Source organism: Coturnix japonica, chromosome 2 (assembly GCF_054131305.1).
Source record: "Coturnix japonica strain WE chromosome 2, WE-NBRP24, whole genome shotgun sequence".
In the NCBI taxonomy this organism is placed as follows: Eukaryota; Metazoa; Chordata; class Aves; order Galliformes; family Phasianidae; genus Coturnix; species Coturnix japonica.
In genome coordinates, this window is record NC_140664.1 from 52,487,490 (window position 1) to 52,506,722 (window position 19,233).

The window sequence follows — 19,233 nt, forward strand, 5'->3', positions numbered from 1 at the left end:
TGGCAGGTGGCAGCAGAAGGGGCATCTGACATGGAAGTACGGATGGAGCAGAGGTGTGGAATTGGATTCCTTCATGTGAAAAAAATGGCATCTATTGACTTTCCAGATGTTCGTTGAATGTTTATGGAGACCAAACAATGGATGTGAGCACACTGAGGCTGTGTGTGGTGCTTTTCAGCAGTGGTGACATTGACATGAAAGAGAAGTTGCATTCTGGATAGCCATGTAGATTTTTATGAGTGCAGCATGCAGGCTTTTGTTGATCATTGGCAAAAATGCATTGGTAATGGTGGTGACTGTATTGAAAAGTAATGGTTTGTATCTGCAGTTTTTCTCCATGAAAGGGTTACTTTGCTGTGTTCTAGCTTCCATGGAAATAAATTGTATGCATTACTTTCAGAGTGACCTATATAGTTTGGTTTTCATAATCTTGGTGTATTTCTTCTGATTTATCTGAGTGTAGTGCCAGATATTTTGGGCCTATGACATTTCTACTGGTGTTAGTTACAAGTTACTTAAAGAAGCTGCTATGAGCACAGAACATCTGGACTAGGTTACTGTTTGTTTGCTGATAATTGAGAATAGACCACTATCTCCCTAAAAGATATACATATGTGTTCTCTCATGTGTTTCAAGTGACGTTCAAACAGTTGGAAGAATATCTGTCTCAAAATGCTGAAGAGTAGTGAGTATATCATCACAAATCTCATCCTCTCATATGGAAGTCAACAAAAATGTGATGGATAATATATCTATGTCTGCTTCTTGGTGAAAATAAAACTACTTCCTAAACTAAATCAACAAAAAGAAAAATAGCTGTAAAATGAAAACAAATATAAAGTTTTTCCATCATCCATGTCCCTACCTCTGCCCAAGTCAAGGATGGCAGTAGTTGCTAACAGAAGTTCATTTAATGAATAACTGTTCTTCTTTCTTAGAAATTCCAGCTATCCTTTCTTCCTCTCTGGAGATGAGGACAAGGAGCTCTTGGACCCTGGGCTCCCTGATGTGTCTTCAATGCAACAAGGTTGGATTTTGTGTCTAGTGAGCTGCTGTATCTAAAACTTTTCTAGGGAAGACTGGAGCTTTATTATCTTAGCTAATAGTGTTCCTATGACATGCAGTAAATAAAGTTGAGCCAGTCACTTTTTTTTTCTGTGGAAAAGATACCCTGACAGTTCTTCGGAGTAAGTAATAGACTATAATTACGTCTTATTTGTTTGTGTTCTAAATACTCCCTAACATAGATAAAACAGTGCAGCTGGCAGGATGAATTTTAACAACTGTATCATCTCCAGCAGGCTGGCTGTGGGATTAGTTTGCAGTCTGAATTTCCTATATGGCCTGATGGTTTGTAGTATTTACCTTTGAGCTGTGTGAAGGTCTAACAGGGGACCTTGAAGGCTAATTATCACCTGCAGACCAAACATAGCTTGCTGAATGGCTTATTGCTTTGCAGACCTCTCAGCAGACCTCTGACCTCTACTGGTGCTTTGGATTGTTTGCTGGATGGAGTGGCTCACATACTGGAGAGGTGCTTGGTGTTTTTGAAAACATCATGTATGTATCTCCAGGTATTAATAATTTCTCTTGATTTGCTTAGAGTCATTATGAGTAATATTACTATTGTACCTAGGCTGAGTGCATCCTGTTGCACTTTCAATTTGCACTGTGTGGGTCTTGCAATATAGGGTAACCCACGTATTTTTGAACTTACTCCCGACTTTTAGGCAATGGAGAAAATAGTATTCAAAATCTACTTCAAGTTTTAATCACATCAACTGCTGGTAAGAAGGAAACAATAGTAACAAATATTGTCTGTTAGTGTATATGAGGACGAAAATTGTACCTGCTGTTGTTCACACTGATGTGTCCCCACCCCTGAAGTCTGAAGTAACATTGGAAGTCTTGAATGAATGCCTGTACCTGCATATTATCTCACTTTGTTGTCTACCCAGAAAATAAATTAAAAAAAATCTTATTGCTAGAGGTTGAGGAGATATTTTTTTCTTTGAATAACACTTGTTTTAGTAGTTCCTGAAGATTTGCTTCACTTTCAGAAGACTGACCATGAAAGAAAACTGGATTTTTTGCCCAGTTGAGATTTGACAGCTGAGTATGTCAGCACTTGGTCTACTAATTTCCTTTGTGAAATTTGTTTAATAGCTACCAGGTGCGTGAGTGCATTTCAAAAATAGTTTTTAATTTTGTATTAGTCACTTTATAATGCAGTACCCATTTTTAACCAGTTTGTAGCATTAGGTAAAAAAGATGCATTTTGCTATCTAACTGTCAAATCTAGCAACTGTTGCCACTTTCAGTGTTACAAAGATGTCATGGGACTTTAAGAGTTTTATTTGTAATACTTTTTAGATTGGTTTCTCCTTGTGTTGTGACAACAGCATGCTAGGTATGTTGCAAACAGGTAAAGTCTAGTGTTTTTTAAGGGCTACCAGTGTAAATAAGTAACCCTCTAATAAACTACTGGAAGGTAGAAAGGGACTTGAAGAGAGGTTGTCTGGTGAACTTGCTTTCTCAGCCCTTAGAACCGTTTTGTGATATTTTTTTTTTTCCAGTTCCAAATTAGATTTTACTCCTCTGCTTAGAAGGCAAAAGTTTGTTACTCTTTGATAAATGCCTTTATGTGATACTGTGCTGCATTTAAACTTTTCCTCTTGTTACCAAATGTGTGTATTAGCTTAATGTGTTCGTAACCTGGAGGTGTCATGCAAACCTCTGTCCTTAAAAACTCAAGGTGTAGAGATTTACCAGTGTGATGACTATTTATTAGGTAGTCTTACATGTACCCAAAATTGAGCTTCAAATACAAGTTAGTGTGGGTTTAATTCCACTTGGATGTATTGGTTGAGGTTTGTTTTATTTACACATTTGCAAAGTGCATTGAACTTTACAATGATTAACTGTGCTGGACAGACTTGGACAGACTTGCTGGTTGAGCTTCAGATTTTGAATGAAAGCTACTAGGAATTTTACTGAAATGGAATGTCTAACTTAGTGAATATAGTTACTTTTTCTCTAGAATAAGAAAAAAATGGAAATTCTTAGGGGGAGAGGAAAAGGTAGGCATGGGAACAAGATACTTAAAATAATATTTAGTTTTAATTTAATGCTACCTGGTCCTAGTTTGCTTTTCTTATGTAATGAGAATATAGAACAGCTTGTATTCTTGCACTCTATTTCCCCAAATTATACTTTTAAACTAGATCTAACAGTAGTGATTATACCATATATTTTCTTTTCTTCTTTCAACTCTTACCCATTTTGTATTTGAAAGCCAAAACTGTCAGTGGTCTGTTTACTTTATCTCACTCATATGCAATGGAAGTAAGTGGCATTTGTAGAACACACAAACTATTTTTGCTTGAATGCTGCATTTATGATTTATAGCCAACACGTATCCCTGATTTTCTTTGAGAATGATCTTTATTGTCTTTGTGTACTAACTTATTGCAGAAGCACTTGTCTATTTTGAGCTAAGCCAGACCTCTTGTAAAAAGAATCAAATTATTTCATCATGTTGAAAATGAAAAGCTATAATTACTTGTAATTAGGCTTCAGAATTTTTGAAAATTGGGAAATTCTTTTCCAGAAGTTTAAGATCACTCCAAATCAAAACCTGTGGAAAATAGGAAATAATTTTCTGTTCTACTTAAGTGATTTAATTTACACTTTTGACAGCTATTTTCCTTTGATATTTGGACAGAGGAAATAATTCACCTATGGTGGTTATTACTAAAATCTTGTCTGTGATCCTGTATGCTACATGGTTCACATCTTTATTTTGGTTTCACTAAGTCCAGACAGAATCTCATGTAGTTCAAAGAAGTATGTAAAGTTGTTTTGGACTACTCTAATTTACTAACCATGTACATCTACCATGTTTATTTGGTCGTTCATTTGTTTCCTGGTCTTTGCAGTTATATTTTACTGTTTTAACAAAAAGTGCACTGCTCTTTCATGTTTTAGTCTTTTATAAGTTTAAATGGAACATGGAAAAAAGCTAACGTACATTGTATTTTTTTTTAGTAGATTTTATTGTGAATATCCTGCTTTTCGAAAGTAACTACTTTTAATCTCTAAACTCATTGTTATAGTGATAATAGTAAATGTTGCAACGAATGTGCTATCTCTTTACATTCATGTTTATTAATTTAATTGAGCTGATTAGGTAGGTTAACTAGTGCAAGATGTCATCATGTCCAGTTCAGCAAGCAACAAAGACAGATCTTCCAAAACCGTAATACACTAGCAAAGGCAGTAACATCTTGAGTCTGTAGAGGGTTCAGAGGTTCATGATCAAGCAGAAACTGAATATGATGTAAAGTAGTAGGCTGGGTCCATCAGCCTGGGTTTGGCATAAGGAGGCCCATTAGATAATTGACAAATTCAGGTTTGAAGTCAAACCTGGGTGCAGAGTATGGAGAAGCAGCCTTTTTCAGCAGTAACTGTGGACTAGGGAACAGGGGGATAAATAAAATCAGAGTTCCGTCAGATGCTCCTTGAAAATTTGTACTCTGGACCCTTCACCAGCCTTATCACCCTTCTGAGGACACACTCCAGGGCTTCAACATCTTTCCTGTGGTGAGGGGCCTAAAGCTGAACACAGCAGTCAAGATGTGGCTTCAGCAGTTCTCAGTATAGTGAGACAATCACCTTTCTAGTCCTGCTGACTATACTATTTCTGATACAAGCCAGGATGCCATTGGCACACTTTCCCACCTGGGAACACTGCTTGCTCATGTTCAACTGGGAACTAGTACCCCCAGAGCCTTTTCCTCATTCAGTTTTCCAGCCACTCTGCCCCAAAGCCTGTATTGATGCATGAGGTTGTTGTGACCAGAGTGCAGAACCTGGTACTTGGTCTTCTTAAATCTCATGTGATTGGTCTTGGCCTATTAATCCCACCTGTCCAGATCCCTCAGTGAGGCTTTCCTACCTTCAGGTAGGTCAACACTTCCTCCCAACTTGGTGTCATCTGCAAACTTAGAAGGGAAATGTAGCTTACACACCATTTTTCATCACTTGTCAATCTAAGAAAGTGTCATTATATCCCAGTGAAGAACAGGTGTGGAAAAGTGAAGAGATGTGGTCTAACTGTGGGCATTCCTGCACGCAAGATAGTAGGATTAGAGGCAATACTGAGACCCTGAACTTGTAAGAGTCTTTGACTTTCTGTTGGAATCCATCTAAGTTCTGTGATTAACTTTTTTTTTCAACTCTTATTGTCCAGTTAAAAAAAATAAAATAACAACAAATTCTTACAGGGGAAGCAGTTGGAATCTGCTAGAGCTAACAGTAGTTGCTCATCATATATGCTGCCTGTACCTTCATCTTACATCAACTATGTGTGATCATGTCTTCTGTACTATTAAACAAGTATACTCTCAAAATGGTACAGTTTATCAGCTTTAAATTCAGCAAGAGGCCAACTACACATTTGGGTTACAATTAGTTTTGAATTTGAATAGCCCATTGAAGAACTGTGTCTTTTGGTGGTAGGATACAGTCATTTGCTTGTAACGTGTTCTTATTACATGCATTTCTATTCTTTTTATTTCTATCTTTGAAAGAACTCAATATATTTTCTCAGGATTAGCAGTACTCTTAAAATTATTTTGGAGCTGTTATGACTAGAAGGGTTTTTCCAGATCTTTTTTTTTTTTTTTTTTTTTTTTTTTTTGTGGGCTTCTTGCCAGCTGCTGCTGTGGAAAGGAAATCTTCATGCGAAGAAGTGTGTGTTCTTTTTGAAGGTTAACCAGGGCCTGCAGAGCGCAGCCTAAGCATCTGGCTCATGAGATTAAAAGCCTTAAAAGGAAAGGCCTGTAAACCTAAGAGAATGAGTAAGCGCCTTAAAGCGAATTCTAGATGTGAACAGAGAGCCTAAAAAATTGATCAGCAGGAAAAGTTGTCCTTTTTAGTGAACAAGAAGTGTAAGGCTGTAGTGAGAACTGATAAAAATCAGACTCTTAGACTTGGTAAAAGGTACTAAAGTGAGTAATGAGAGGTCTGGCAGGTGATTACTCTGAAGGTTATACCTAGGATAGATCCTATTAATTATTTTCATTATTGACCTTACTGCACGGACATTAAAAACAAAATTGTACTTATGAGAACCTGCTGATAACATAGTGCTGGGAGATGCTATTGGTATGTTGGAGGGTTGAAATACCTCAGTAATCGCCTAAGACTGAGTTCTAAAGTACTAGAAATTGAATGACACATAATATGAGGTTGGGCCCTTACAGACTAGCTGTACTTTCTGATAGCTTTTGTGGGTTTGTTGGGTGGAAGAACTTCAGCTGGTCTCTCCTTCAGCAATGCCTCCATTACAGACCTTAATGAATTTGCTCTTTTTTCTGCTTTGAGGTAATTCCCTGAAGAAAAATCTGAAGGAGTTGCATGGGAAGCTACTTTCTCTTTTTTTAATTTTATTTTTTTCATCTTTCTCTTTGAGCATATCAGAGAACACAGGACACTATCCCAGCAGTTAGCTAAACGCCTATGTAACATTACATGACACAAATGATCTTTTGGGCCATGTTAGTGAAAACTGTACACTAAAAAGGATATCCTGAAGCAATTTTCTTGACGATGCTTCAGAGTTTGTGTGGAGTAGGTACTATCTTCAGACGTACACATCAGAAATGCTTGAAATAATCCAGTACTATTTCTAAAGCTGGAGGTTAACATGTATCTTACAAATGTATTATATATGATACTCCTGATTTCCTGTATATGGAAATCTAGTGGCATGTGTTTCACAGTGGTGTATGAGACCGGGACTGAAGGTTGGATTCTGACTCTTATGCTGTGAAGAAGAATGTTTCTGGAAGAGCTGAAGGACTTATCTGGCATACAAAACTAATAAATCTAATTACAAAGTCTCTGTACTCATAAACAAATAATTACAAAGAGCAATTAACAAAACATAGTAAAACATTCCTAAAACATAGGAAGCAAAATACCACATTTTCTGAGGGGCTGAATTTAGCAGAATTTCGTGCCATTATTTCCTCTTTTCCTTGTGGGATTTGTTGTGAAGGAAAACTATGTTGTGTATTTTAATGTGTTGTTTTGTTGTTTTTTTCCCCCATATCGTTTGGAATAACTTTTAATATCTCAGTTTGTTAGAGAAAATAGTCATTTTAAGCGCCTTTGATTCTGTGGTCTCTGTATGAATTACTATAGCATTACTTAAAATCATTTGCTGTAAGGTGATTCAGACTTCTTTTTAAGTGAAGTCTAAGAAAATATCTGTAAATTAGCACTAATGGTCAGTGTGGCTGGAAGAGAAACTCTTTCATGTTTGGAATTGACTGTAAGATTGAACTTAGTCCAATTTATTGCAAAGTCAATATTCAGCTTAAAAATTAAAAAGGTTAATAATTATTAGGTTTTCAGAAGAAAGTAGTAGTGTTATGACCTGCCTAACATCACACAGCTACAAAAATGCTATAAAATGATTTCTTAAGCTTATATTTATAGTGAGTAGATGGCTTATTCCTTTATCTCACTACTTATGCATCCATGAACTGTTAATTAATACTTTTGCAGTAATTATGGAATATTTTAAATAGACGTTATTCTTCTGAATTTTAAAAGATCAGGATTTTTTTATTAATTTAAAAGGATAATAGGAGTGACCCATACTTTGATCAACTCTTTCATAAAGAGGTACTTTTTTAGATCATTTAAATTTTTACATTTTGATTGCATGGAATAAAGCCTTACATTTTCTTCATACATTTTCCCATTTACTTTTCTAAGCTGGGTCACCATTGTATCAAAAAGGTCATTGTTCTCCATAAAAAGGTGAGCAATTGCCTGTTAGTATTGACACCAGATGAACATGCATCTAATGTTTTTTGTCTTCTGGCATGGATTTTTCTTTATACAGAGGGCCAAAGCTTTTAAGATGAATTTTTATTCCATTTATTTTCTTCTTTTTTTTTCACCTTCTTTATTTCATGCCTGAGAATGTTTAACCCAAATGTTTAGGTATCTCCTTGCAGTGGAGCTTCTTGCAGCACTCCTTGGTGAGTGGCTGCCATGGAGCAGAGCACCATGAGTAGGTGAGCAGTACAGTATGGAAAACTCACAGACTAGGACTGTAAGAAGACAGAGTGTGTTTTAGAATGCTAGCTGATAATGTTGGGAAAGACACATAGGTTTGAGGCAGTTCTAATGTTTTCTCAGGTCTGAAATAAAATCCGCAACCTTTGAGAGGAGTGGAGATCAGGTGCCTTTGAGTTCAGCTGATTAGACTTAACAGAAGAGTTGAGAGGAAAGATGGCTGCTTTTGGAGTAGAGGAGCGGTAATGAAAAGCGTGGCAACAGCAGAAAACATAAGAGAGGTAGAAATCAAAGGTCCCAGAGAATTCCTGTGGGACACCCACTGCTGGCTGTGTGATCTTCTTCCAAGGTCAGCTCCCTGCAGGCAAGCAGCATGCTGCCAAGGAGGTGCATTCATTTGGACTAAGAAGGTGAGGGGAAAGGCATAGAAAGCAGTGAGATGAGTTAGAAGTAATTAATGTTGTTAAAAACCTAAGCTGTTGGCATTGAATTTGAGATCGTATAAAACATTCAATGTATCAACAAAGTAGCCTTCAGATGGTTCTTTAAATCTTTTCCTCTTTAAAATTCAAGTTAATTTCAATGTGATCTTAAGGTAATATGATGTATAAGATTACATGTATTCTTCATAAAATTTGAAGGTGCATTTAAGAAGTGTGCCTTACTGGTTCATTATTTGAAATATTATCTTTTGATTTCCTTGCTTTCCTATTCTTAGACAGTTTTTAACATTATCTCCTGTAGGATTTTTCTTGTCTGTTTTGTTTAAAAGTAAAAAAAATAAAGAGATAGCAGTACTTTTAACTGTCTTTAAGGCACTCAGATAACAGCCAACTCTGGTTAGTCGTGGTGCAAATAACACTGTGTAAATAGTTTATTTTCCTTTGTCATGGCTAGATTGATTGACTGAAAGCTATGTTTGTTCAGGAATTTTGCTAGACTGCACAAATGTTGAAGCTGGAGGCACAGATGCTGGGTGAAAGGAACTGCCCGTCTGTTCCTGATTACATGTGCCTTATGGACTTGAGTGGCTGATTTCTAGTAAACTGTTTGTTTTTAAATCTGTATACATGAGTTATTCACTTACATACCATAAAAATCATGACCCAGTTCACAGAGCTGAGTAGGTTATGCAAATATTTCCACAGGTTGCTTGCATTTAAGTGACTTGATCAATGCCCATGGCAACTCTCACCTACTCACCTGTTCCACATTAAGATGTATAAGAATACCCTTAATTTTCTTAGCCTTGCCTTTGCCACAGCTGTTTGACCTTTTCTTTCTGTTGGTCCAATAACAAGAGGTGTGCTGGGAGGGGCAAGGTTTCTGTGGCTGATGTAAGAACAGAAGCAAGCTGTATCTGATCAGGATAGTCCTTTTGCTATTTGGTTTTGCTCTACATCATTAGTTACATTTTATTTTTGCATAGTATTCTTCTCTTTGAGTTGCTTCCAAATGCGTAACTTGCCTCACAGATATTTATGTCATAGTAGGTGGGTGAACAGTATTTGAAATCAGAATGTTAGCTTATGTATATTGCTGTGTTGTTCACAGTTTTATGTATGGTCGTACATGGTATTAATAAAACTGAAGAAAACAGTGCATAGTAATTTGAGACTAATTCTTAAACGAGAAGGCTCTTAACTAACTATATTGTTTACTGAGGTTAAGCATTGGATTTTGTCTGGGTCATTATTTATATGAACAATAACAGAATCGAAGTGAGACGTGTTCTGTCCTTCATTGTGCTCTTCAGTTTAAAAATACCTTCTTAAATTTCTTTCAAGGCACTTAGTAAAATCCAGTAAGTAGGTGCGGCAAATTATGAAAAGGAAGTGGGGTAGCTTAAAATAAGCTATATTTAGTTTGACAGACTGAGAAGCATTTCTTGATTCTGGTCAACCATTGCTTTTAATTCCATATTAAGGTGAAATGTTCAGAGATTTGCAATTCCCCTTTTGTACCTCCTTTCTGAAGGAAATAAAGTTGTGTGTAAAGACTGGGAGGCATAATCTGGTTACCTTCTAAATCTAAGTAAGTAAGTGAGTGGTGAAGGCCTCTTCAGATGCAGCACAGTAGAACTGCACAGTCTTAGCATTCTTAGGGTGGTTACTGCATAGTTAAGGTTGCTGTACCATTTAAGATCATCTTTTCTAAAGTATGTATGAAATACAACTAAGATACAAACTTGTCTGCAGTTCTCCTGCAGTTTCAGTTTAGTTGTCTTCAAACAATGTTTATTTCTTGGAATTACCTATTTTTTCCTTATAAAGGTTTGTGATGAGGCATTTAGGGTATGCGGGTTAAGGTGTTTTGAGGTGGCAAACCAGTTTTCTTTTTAGAATCCAAGCAGATTTTTTTGAAGAAAATATTTTGTTTCCCTTTCAGGACGGTGTACAAATACTGTAATCTCTTTGCAGTGATAAGCAAAGGATAGAAAACTAGCTGTTACCACAGAGTATTATCTTAGATTGAATAGATTATTTGATTTACTACTAGCTGCATTTGAAGAATTTCTGTTCTCAGATGTACGTTGTCTTCATTTTCAGATTTTATAATATGTACTGGCTCAGGGCTCTTTTACTCCTAAACATTGATGGATCGCTTCTGATTAGACATTCTTATTGGTTTCCAGTTTACGTGTTTGGTGGTGCTGCAGTGTAATTATAAAATTGTTCGAACCTCAGCTATCAACCAGTAATAACCTGTGAATCCCACTTCATTGTGAAGTCTTGCTGTCTTTTTCTGTTGCAGAAGTTGATTTGAGAGGGACGAGTTGGGGATTATTAAGCATATATTTCAATGCGTGTGAAATGTAATGTTTTAACACATCCTGTGCTCTTACTGTTGTGATCTGAACTTTTAAAAATAATAATAATGAAAAAAGTTGAAGTGTGAAGTTTAGAGAAAAAAGTAAATATCAGTGGATTTTGAAAAGCAATTGGAATGTTGATTATTAACAGTATTTCACTTTACAATATAAGGGTGTTTGCTCTTGTTGAGGAAAATTGATTTTAGGGTAACTTAATGATATCTTGCAGGAAAAAAGGAAACAACATCCTACCTGATTTTATTTAATTTTTGCAGAATGTTGAATTGTGCCATTGATAGTAGAGGGAGAACCTCAGAGATCTAGTGGTTTACTTCAGATCTCTGCCTCCAGACACAGAGTTCTTTTAAAGTGATGGAATGCACATATATCACATAGGTAGAGAAAGCTTTTGCTGGTTCTCTACCAATGATGCTGAAGCACCGTGCAGAACCTGTCCTTCAGGTTTCATTTTGGAGTGGACAGGTGCTGCCATTCTTTGTTTAAGTTTCTTCTCCATTATTATTATTATTATTATTAATTGCTAGGGATTTTAGCTATGTATTGTTTGTGAAGAGATTATAGGCTCAAGAGTGTGATCTAGAAGTGGATGAAGTTGTGGTCTTAAGCAATAGAGCTGTCAAGGAATATGTGGTATTAAATATTAGGAAAAGTACTTTATTGGAAAGAAGGAAAATAGCAGTAGATGGATAGTATATTTGCTTGCAGGCATCTAAGTACTGAATTTATATTGAGCTCCTTTTGTCTCTAAAGGAGAGAAGAATACATAAAGTCAGTATACAGCAGAACCTTGACAAAGCAAACATTTTACTCAGTATGCACGTGTAAGGTGTTGTGTTACAGGCAAAGTAGCAAGATGCATTTTCTAAACAGAAAGGGGAAGTGCTTACAGTTTCTGTGATCTCTTACAAGCTGCAAAGTAAAATCCATGTCACTGTTCCTAGCACTGTGTTCCGTCTCTGGACTTTGTAGTGTGTGTATGTCTCGTGAAAAGCCTGTAGAGCAAAGCAGCGCATCTGTTCAGGCACGCTGCTGCTGCTGCTTGCTCTGATCTAACAAGGGCAGCTGTAGCCCGGTGCACTTGGCTTTCCTGGGTACATGCCCGCTACGGGCCCTGCACTGAACTGCAGTGGCTTCCTTCATGTAGCACATCATCTCCTGTCACCTGTACAAGCTATGTGTGCATGTCAGTGCAGATGAGATGCTTGACACATAACTGAAGGAAAAAAGACATGATATTGTTGTACTGGAAAATACATCAGCTCCACCCAGGCACTGACTCTCTCTCTACTCTTTTTGAATGTCCCAGCACTTTTTAGTTTGTGAGAGGAGTCTTTGTAAATGCATAATACTTTATACCACAAGTGCTGCTTGCTTGTAAGCCGGTTGTCAGTCAATGCTTCATGCATCAGGCTGTATTGTCTGCCTCTGGGTGTTGAAATTAAGCATGGTATAGTCAGTGCTCAGCAGACCTGGATGCAATTCATCTGAGCATTCAGACACAGAAAAATGCCTTGCAAGTTTGCTGTGCCCTTCTAATTTCTGTAGATCCATGTCTGGATTCCATTAGCACATAATTGCAGTTAAGATCCCCTTAGAAAACAGTTTGACCAAAACAGCGTATTTGCTGTTTCCTACTTGAATGTGTTTCAGTTCTGGCAAACCAGCTGAGAAAGAGATTTGTCTGCACATCTAACTAAGAGCCAAGGACTTTTTGGTCAGGAGAGGCAGGATTATGTGAAGTCTTACTGTGCCCCAGGTTCACTTTTCTTGGGCAAATTACTGAAGTCAGCAATTTCAAACTTAGGAGACTAGAGTTAGGTGTTGACAGCCATCTTTAAGTACCTAAATAAGTGGTCTCATTTTAAGAGGTCCTGAGCACACAATTCTTTCTGACTTCAAAAGAAGCTGCAAATGCTGTGTCCACTTTGATTAATTGAAAGGCTGACCATCAAAGTGAAATTATGTTGCCAAGCTAAAGGAAAAGAAATAAAGACTTAGCACACTGTGTAAATCAATCGCAAATCAGAGTTTACTGGGTACAGAATGTATAGCATCTTATGTGCCCTTTTGTACTTTCTGAATCTCACTGGGCCCAAAACTACAACAGGAAACCCCTGGTGATTTGTGAAATATGGTAATGCCCAGAAACATTTGCCAGTTTAGCCACTGAAAAATAGATATGGTTGCTCGAAATTTATACTGTTCGATAGGGCCTTGGGTGAAAGGAAGACGAAATCTTAAAATGCTTATTTTTTTCATTCGAAGGTAATGTCTTAAATCCTTAAGAGATGAACAGCCTACTACCTTCACCTACTTTGATCGATCTGTCTTTGAGGCGTGATTTACACCTTATTATAGTACTTCAGGTTATGGCCTCTGTTCCTGAAAGTTTTGTGGAGATAGGTGTGTGGGGAGGAAAAAAATAAAGCCCTGATATGTGCCCTGATGGAGAGAAAGGATCCAGTATATATGTTGCTGTGTTTGTTAGTCCAAGGGAACACGCTATGCAGTGAAAACTTCAGCTGAACTTTGAATCACTTATAAGGTGCAGAACCACGAGAAGGCAGAATTTGTTAACACCACTGTTTAGTGAATTACAGTTTTCTTTAGGGTTTGGTTTGGTGGCTCTTACATCCTTATCACACTTTCTGGGTTATCAGCACATCCAGACAAACTGCAGTGCCAGGCTTAAACATGTTTTTGTTATAGCTGCATATTTTATGTAGATATGATAACGTGGGCTGAGGAATCAGCAGTGGTATTCTTCAACACTAGTGCAAATTTAGCTCAGAAAGGATGATCAGTAATGAGTAATAAAGTATGCCATTGTCTTCCATAAGTTCCTCATCTTGCTTGTCTCTCAGCTCCTTGTCACCACCTCCTGTGTATGAGTCCACAGCAGTGCCACAGAGCTCTATGGTGCATCTTCCAGTGACAGGGCTGCTGCCACGTGTCTGTGGGTGGGTAACCAGGAGTCAGTTCAGCCCTTCCTGCTTGACCTCTGAGTCATTGAGGTGTGTGTGTGTTGAGAACGCTCTCTTCTGTCTTTGTTCACTCCAGTACTTCTGTATGCACCTGAAGGCCAGGTGATAAATTCTTGTTATGGTTATTTTATATAGCTGAAATGCACGGCTGTTAAGTCAAACAGCATGAGTGATTATTAAAAATAACTGTTTATATCAATGTGATAGTGAAATAGGTTACACAGGCAAAGTGACCCAGTTATTCAGGTTTGAACACGTAGAGATGTGCTATCTTGCTGCACCTCAAGGGGAGCAAACCTTTTGTTCTGAAAGACTTAGTAAGTTTTTAAACGTTTCTTTTATTCTTTCTTTTTGTTGCGCTCTACTCTGATGATGGGGAACCATGGGAGAGTTCATGCTCTGGTTCATGTTTTTCTCTCTAGAGACTAGAGCTGTTGTCATACACTGTGTAAGTGACCATTTCCTGTGATGAATGCTAGTCTGTCCAGATTATCCCATCAGAAAGTTTTACCAGGTGTGTGAAGTGACTCCACTAGCTCTCAACCTTTCACGTCCAACACTAGTTGATGTTTTCAGCTTTAAAATGTGTTTTTGGGTTTCTGTTAGGATTGCTGCAGTCTGTGTCCTCTCACTCGTGCACAAACGTGTTTTGAAGCAATACAGACATCTTCAAAAGTATCATTAGCCCTTCAGAACTTTTCTGAAATACTTGGTTTAAATAGGAAACTACCAAAGCAGAAAGAACAGATGTTCTCAAAAATCAAGTTGTTTGTCAGACTATGGTGTTTGTAGTTTAGTCAATCTAAAATTATGAAAAACACACCAAAAAGAAGCTCAAAATAACAAATGACAGAAAAGCAGAAGAATCTGTGTGACTGTTCTACACGTTACTGTTTAGGTAGTGTCTTTTTCTCTCACGTCTGTTTCTGTAGTTGAACAACAGACTATTACAGCAGTGCAGAGGTTTGGAAAACAAAGACTTCTGCTTCTTGGTGTTGTGCGGGGAGCAAGCATGCAGTGTGTTTGCTCTGAAGTTGTGTGTAGCCCTTCTTTATGTGTATCTCCCATGACAGACCTTTATTGCACACCTCAGGGTCAGCCACTGTGTGCTGCTATTTTTTCAGATGATGAAATTGATCCCTATAGTCATTTTTAAAGATGCAGACTACAACCCAGTCTTCGTATAGTAACTCCAACCCTAAGGGAGGCCAGCTTCTACGCAGAGATCTCCAAGCAAGGTTTGGTCATGTCTCCTTAAGAAATCTAGTGAACAACAAGCTGTTTTCAAAATGTTTAATATTGTATTATTATTTTTTTAATAATAAATTTGTCATTTTCTTTAAAGACTGTAGATTTACCCCAAAGGAAGCATTCTAAGGAAGTGCAGAATTTAGGCACATTTCCTGCCTTCCTGGCAAATTTTCTAGGACTTCTCGGGAGCTTTCTCCCAGAAATTTTTTGGAGTTTGCACCTTCCAATGCTTTCATGTCCCTGTGCAACTGAAACGTAGGCTTGACAGCAGGTCTTGCTGAAAGTTCTTCCACTCATTGAAGGAACACCATCAGAAATGAATTTCTGCTAGGGAAATGAAGGAACCGGAGCTTCCATTCGGCATCCTGAATGGGATCCTTCTTTTCTGAGACTGAATTTCACTGTGGTTTGTTAAGCTGGTGAACACAGTCATAAATAATCTTCGAATTTTAGAGACTTTAAATATGGGTGTCTCAACCTTCCCTCAATCATTAAGCTCAGGAACTGTATGACACAGGCATAGCCAGCTGCTTTCCTTTCAATTAGGAGAGACATGATCATCCTTTTAGGTATCTCGCTCAGCTGGGTGGTAATTTTGTATCTAGGGACACTTTCTGGATACTGAGAATCTTCCTGTTTGGTGCAAAATTATCTTCAGAGGTCTTAGAGGTAACTGAAATAGTTCTAGTAGAAAAACCTGTATGTAAATTCAAGATTGCATTTTTTGTTGGGATATTGAGGTGATTTGTGAAGAAAATTAAGGCTATGGTTGCACTGACATTTTCATGTTTATTTTCATTCCTGTGTGCAGAAATCATACTGAGTAGGCTAGTTAAGTTCTTTGTCATTAGGAATCTCAGGTACATTGATGCTGCCTGCCATTCACATAGAAGGCAGGCTGTTATGGGCCTGATGTATTCTAGGGGCGCTCACAGCATTCACTGGAATTGACAGATATGTTCTAAAAGAAAGATTATTTTTTTTTTATTATTTCAATGAAGATTAAGGGAATTTGTAATGTTGTAATTCATTGAATTTAACAGTAAGCTACAGGTAGCCTTTGATAAGCAAGAATTTCTCTTATTTTTAATGACTCATATATAATTTTAAAATATTCAGGCTAGTTTCATACATAATTAGAATTACTACCAGATTTTATTTTGTTGTAGTATTGAGTGGTTTTTGTTCCTAAATTTCCTCTACATGTACAGAAATAAATGTAACCCTTCCTCAGGGATTAACGTGTTTTTTCTAAATGTGGCATGGTGTAGGGTTCTGTTGGGAGCGAGACCCGTGAAATCCAGTGTTCTTGCTCTGGCAGAACTGCAAGACTTGGGGGAAAAAAAAAAAAACAAAAAACCAGCAAAAAACTGTAAGAAGTAGATGATTCTTGTTGTCTGTGTGAGTATCGCCATGCTAAGTTTTTTTTTCAGATGGTGTCAGCGGGCTTTAATTATTTAAATGTTATATGGTATGTTAAAATTTCTGCTATTTTATACTCTGAAAAAACAGGTTACTTTCATGTCTGAAATAATAGAAAAAACTATGAACTAGATATTATATTCTAGCCATTGCTTTTGTGCACTTCGTGTTTAGCGTCTAACTAAAAACCAAGCAGAAAGCTCATCTTGAAAGAGACTACTTAATTAAAAATTAAACGATGAATTAAAACTTAAATTATGCAAAACTAATAAGCTGCATTACCAAAACCAACAATTCGCATGCTGCAGTATGGACAGAAAATGCTAACATTTTTACTTTTGTTTCATGTTTGTATTGCGGATTGCATAGTCTGCAAGAACAGAGTTCTTCATTTGAAGTACTTGGCATATCTGTATTAGGATGTAAATCGGTGATTTTTAGGTTTGTGAGATTTGCAAAACTCATCAGAGATTAAAACTTTGATAAGGTAAAGGATATTATAAAATAGAAAGAATCCAATTATTCTCGACTAATGCAAAACCACATCTCTTTATGAGATTCAAATCTGTGCATCATATTACCTCCTACAAATCAATGCAGTTAAAATGGGCTCGTTGGCAAAAATGACAGCTTAACCTGCTGCACTAATCACATGGAATAAAAGGTTTATTTGTTTACTGACATTGCCTTCAGCTAATTGCAAATGCTAAGATCCTGCATGCTGTATTTGTGTGTGCATATACTGATAGGTACCAAACTAAGGGCACATTTCAATTGCATTTAGTTTAGCAGTTTTATAGGAGGTATTCCTTAAGTCACTGGATCAGAGTCACAGAAAGAAAGCATTCATTTACTAGAGATGTGCTTTTGTATGTTTGACTACTGTGGCATCCAAAGTACCACGTGTACAAAATAGCCAAATTCAAGTATCCTGTAAAATACTATGTATTTTCCTATAACATGAATATAGGGAGAAATTTCTGGTTCTCTCTACTGCTGTGTTTTTCGTAATTGTTTTCTTCAAACTAAGTAAAGCTTAATGGCAGAAGGAAAGGGAAGTAGGGAATTAAGGAAAACCCTGTATGGTTAAGTTAATTATGAAGCTTGAATCCAATATTTTGTATTACTGCTATGTATTGGAAGATGAAACTACTTTTACATTTGCATATTTAGTATTACATAAAACATGAAATACCTTGAGCACCTATCTGTATTTCCCTCTCAGTTCTGGATAACTTAGCCTTTGCAACTGCAGTAGTTGTTTCTCTGGCACTGTAATTTAAAAGTTTACATTAAAAATAAAAATCAATACTGGGATAAAAGCATGAAAAGTGCAGCTAAAATAATTTATAATAGCTCTGTTGGTGATGGAAATCTAAGGAATGAGTATTGTGTATAATAAAGGCAATTAACTGAGCTTCTCATAAGGAAAAATATTGCTCTTGGTGTGGAGGTTGTAAGGAGGAGTTCATGTAAGCAGTTGCAACTCTAATTTTGTGGGCTGAGCTGTGTTAGCCCTGGCATCAATTACAGCAGCCTGGAGGTATAAGTGCCATCTGAGGACTGCATTCTTCCCTGATGTCCTTACGAATGTGTCGTAGAGGTATGGGGGAGAGGGCAAAGGCACCAGTATCTGCTTTAGGTTGACACCTCAGTGGGAGGTGTCCTCAACCATCCTTTTGCACATCAAATATGGGTTCCGGTTGATTTGCACAACTTGAAGCCTGTTGGTGCCAGCTGTGGCAAGAAAATCAGCTGGTATTTCACACACACTATTTTTTTTCACTTCTGCATTTATCAGTTTAAAGTTCTCTCTGTAACAAAATGAAGCGTTTAAATCTACTATCACAAAGAGTGAAATGTGAATAAAGATTGACTTGAATATAATCTTTCTAACCACTCTTGATGGACATCTTAAGATTCAGCTTAATTTAATTGAAATCTTAAACTCTGTCTTTTTCAGAAGCTCTTTTCTTTTATGTCCATGGTTAAGTGAGCAAGGCAATGATATGCTCCCTTAACAACTGCTGGGGAGTTGCGGGGCTGATTGACTAATGTTTCTACCCTTTTTGTGCACTTGTGATGTTCCATCATGGCTCTCTCCTTTCTGTGCATATAAGTGACTTTAGCTGCATGGTAATAAGCCAGATGGTTAGGTAGTAGGCCAGGTATTTTGAAGGTAAGCATATTCTTTGTGATGGAGCCATGTTAGCCAGAAGCTCAGTGCCACTTTTCACATCCTTCAGCAGTCTCCCCAGGAGGTGGCAGCTGTAGAAGCCTAATGGATATCATCACCTTCAACTGTCAGTTCCTTTTTCCCTGTCTGTCATGACTGTTTACTTCTGATCATACCAGTTGACATTTATGTGTCACAATAGAAAAACTAACCAGCGCAGGAGTAAAGGCGACACTGGGTGTGCGGTTACTTCGTGTATCACAACATGCAGCTGGCAACTCATTAACACCATGTGGAGTGTCAAGCATATAGTACATTAAATAAAATTAATGCCTACAGGCGCTGTGTATAAGGAGATAGCCATAAAAAACAATGAAATCACATCAATGGCTGCAACAAGAATAGTAGAGGAGACAGATTTTTTTAAAAGAAAAAGAAAGTGGAGGGAGGTGATTGTTTAGGATGGATCTGTA

General features: G+C 37.3%; 1 protein-coding gene across 8 annotated transcripts in view; it reads left to right on the plus strand.

Moving 5' to 3' along the window:
* The window catches only part of ZNF407 (zinc finger protein 407), a 329,424-nt gene that overhangs the window by 69,248 nt on the left and 240,943 nt on the right, over positions 1-19,233 (plus strand). The window contains exons 4-5 of one of the 8 annotated variants that reach the window (XR_014943441.1): positions 939-1,027; positions 1,460-1,560. The exons of 6 other annotated variants lie outside the window; for them this stretch is intronic. Coding sequence is in view for 1 of the 2 variants with exons in the window: in XM_085539786.1 (XP_085395912.1) it covers positions 939-1,062 (124 nt within the window). In the remaining variant the exon portion in view is untranslated. Of the gene's footprint in view, positions 1-938; positions 1,414-1,459; positions 1,561-19,233 lie in introns of those variants that run through there. One more of the 8 variants, XM_085539786.1, reaches the window with a different exon arrangement.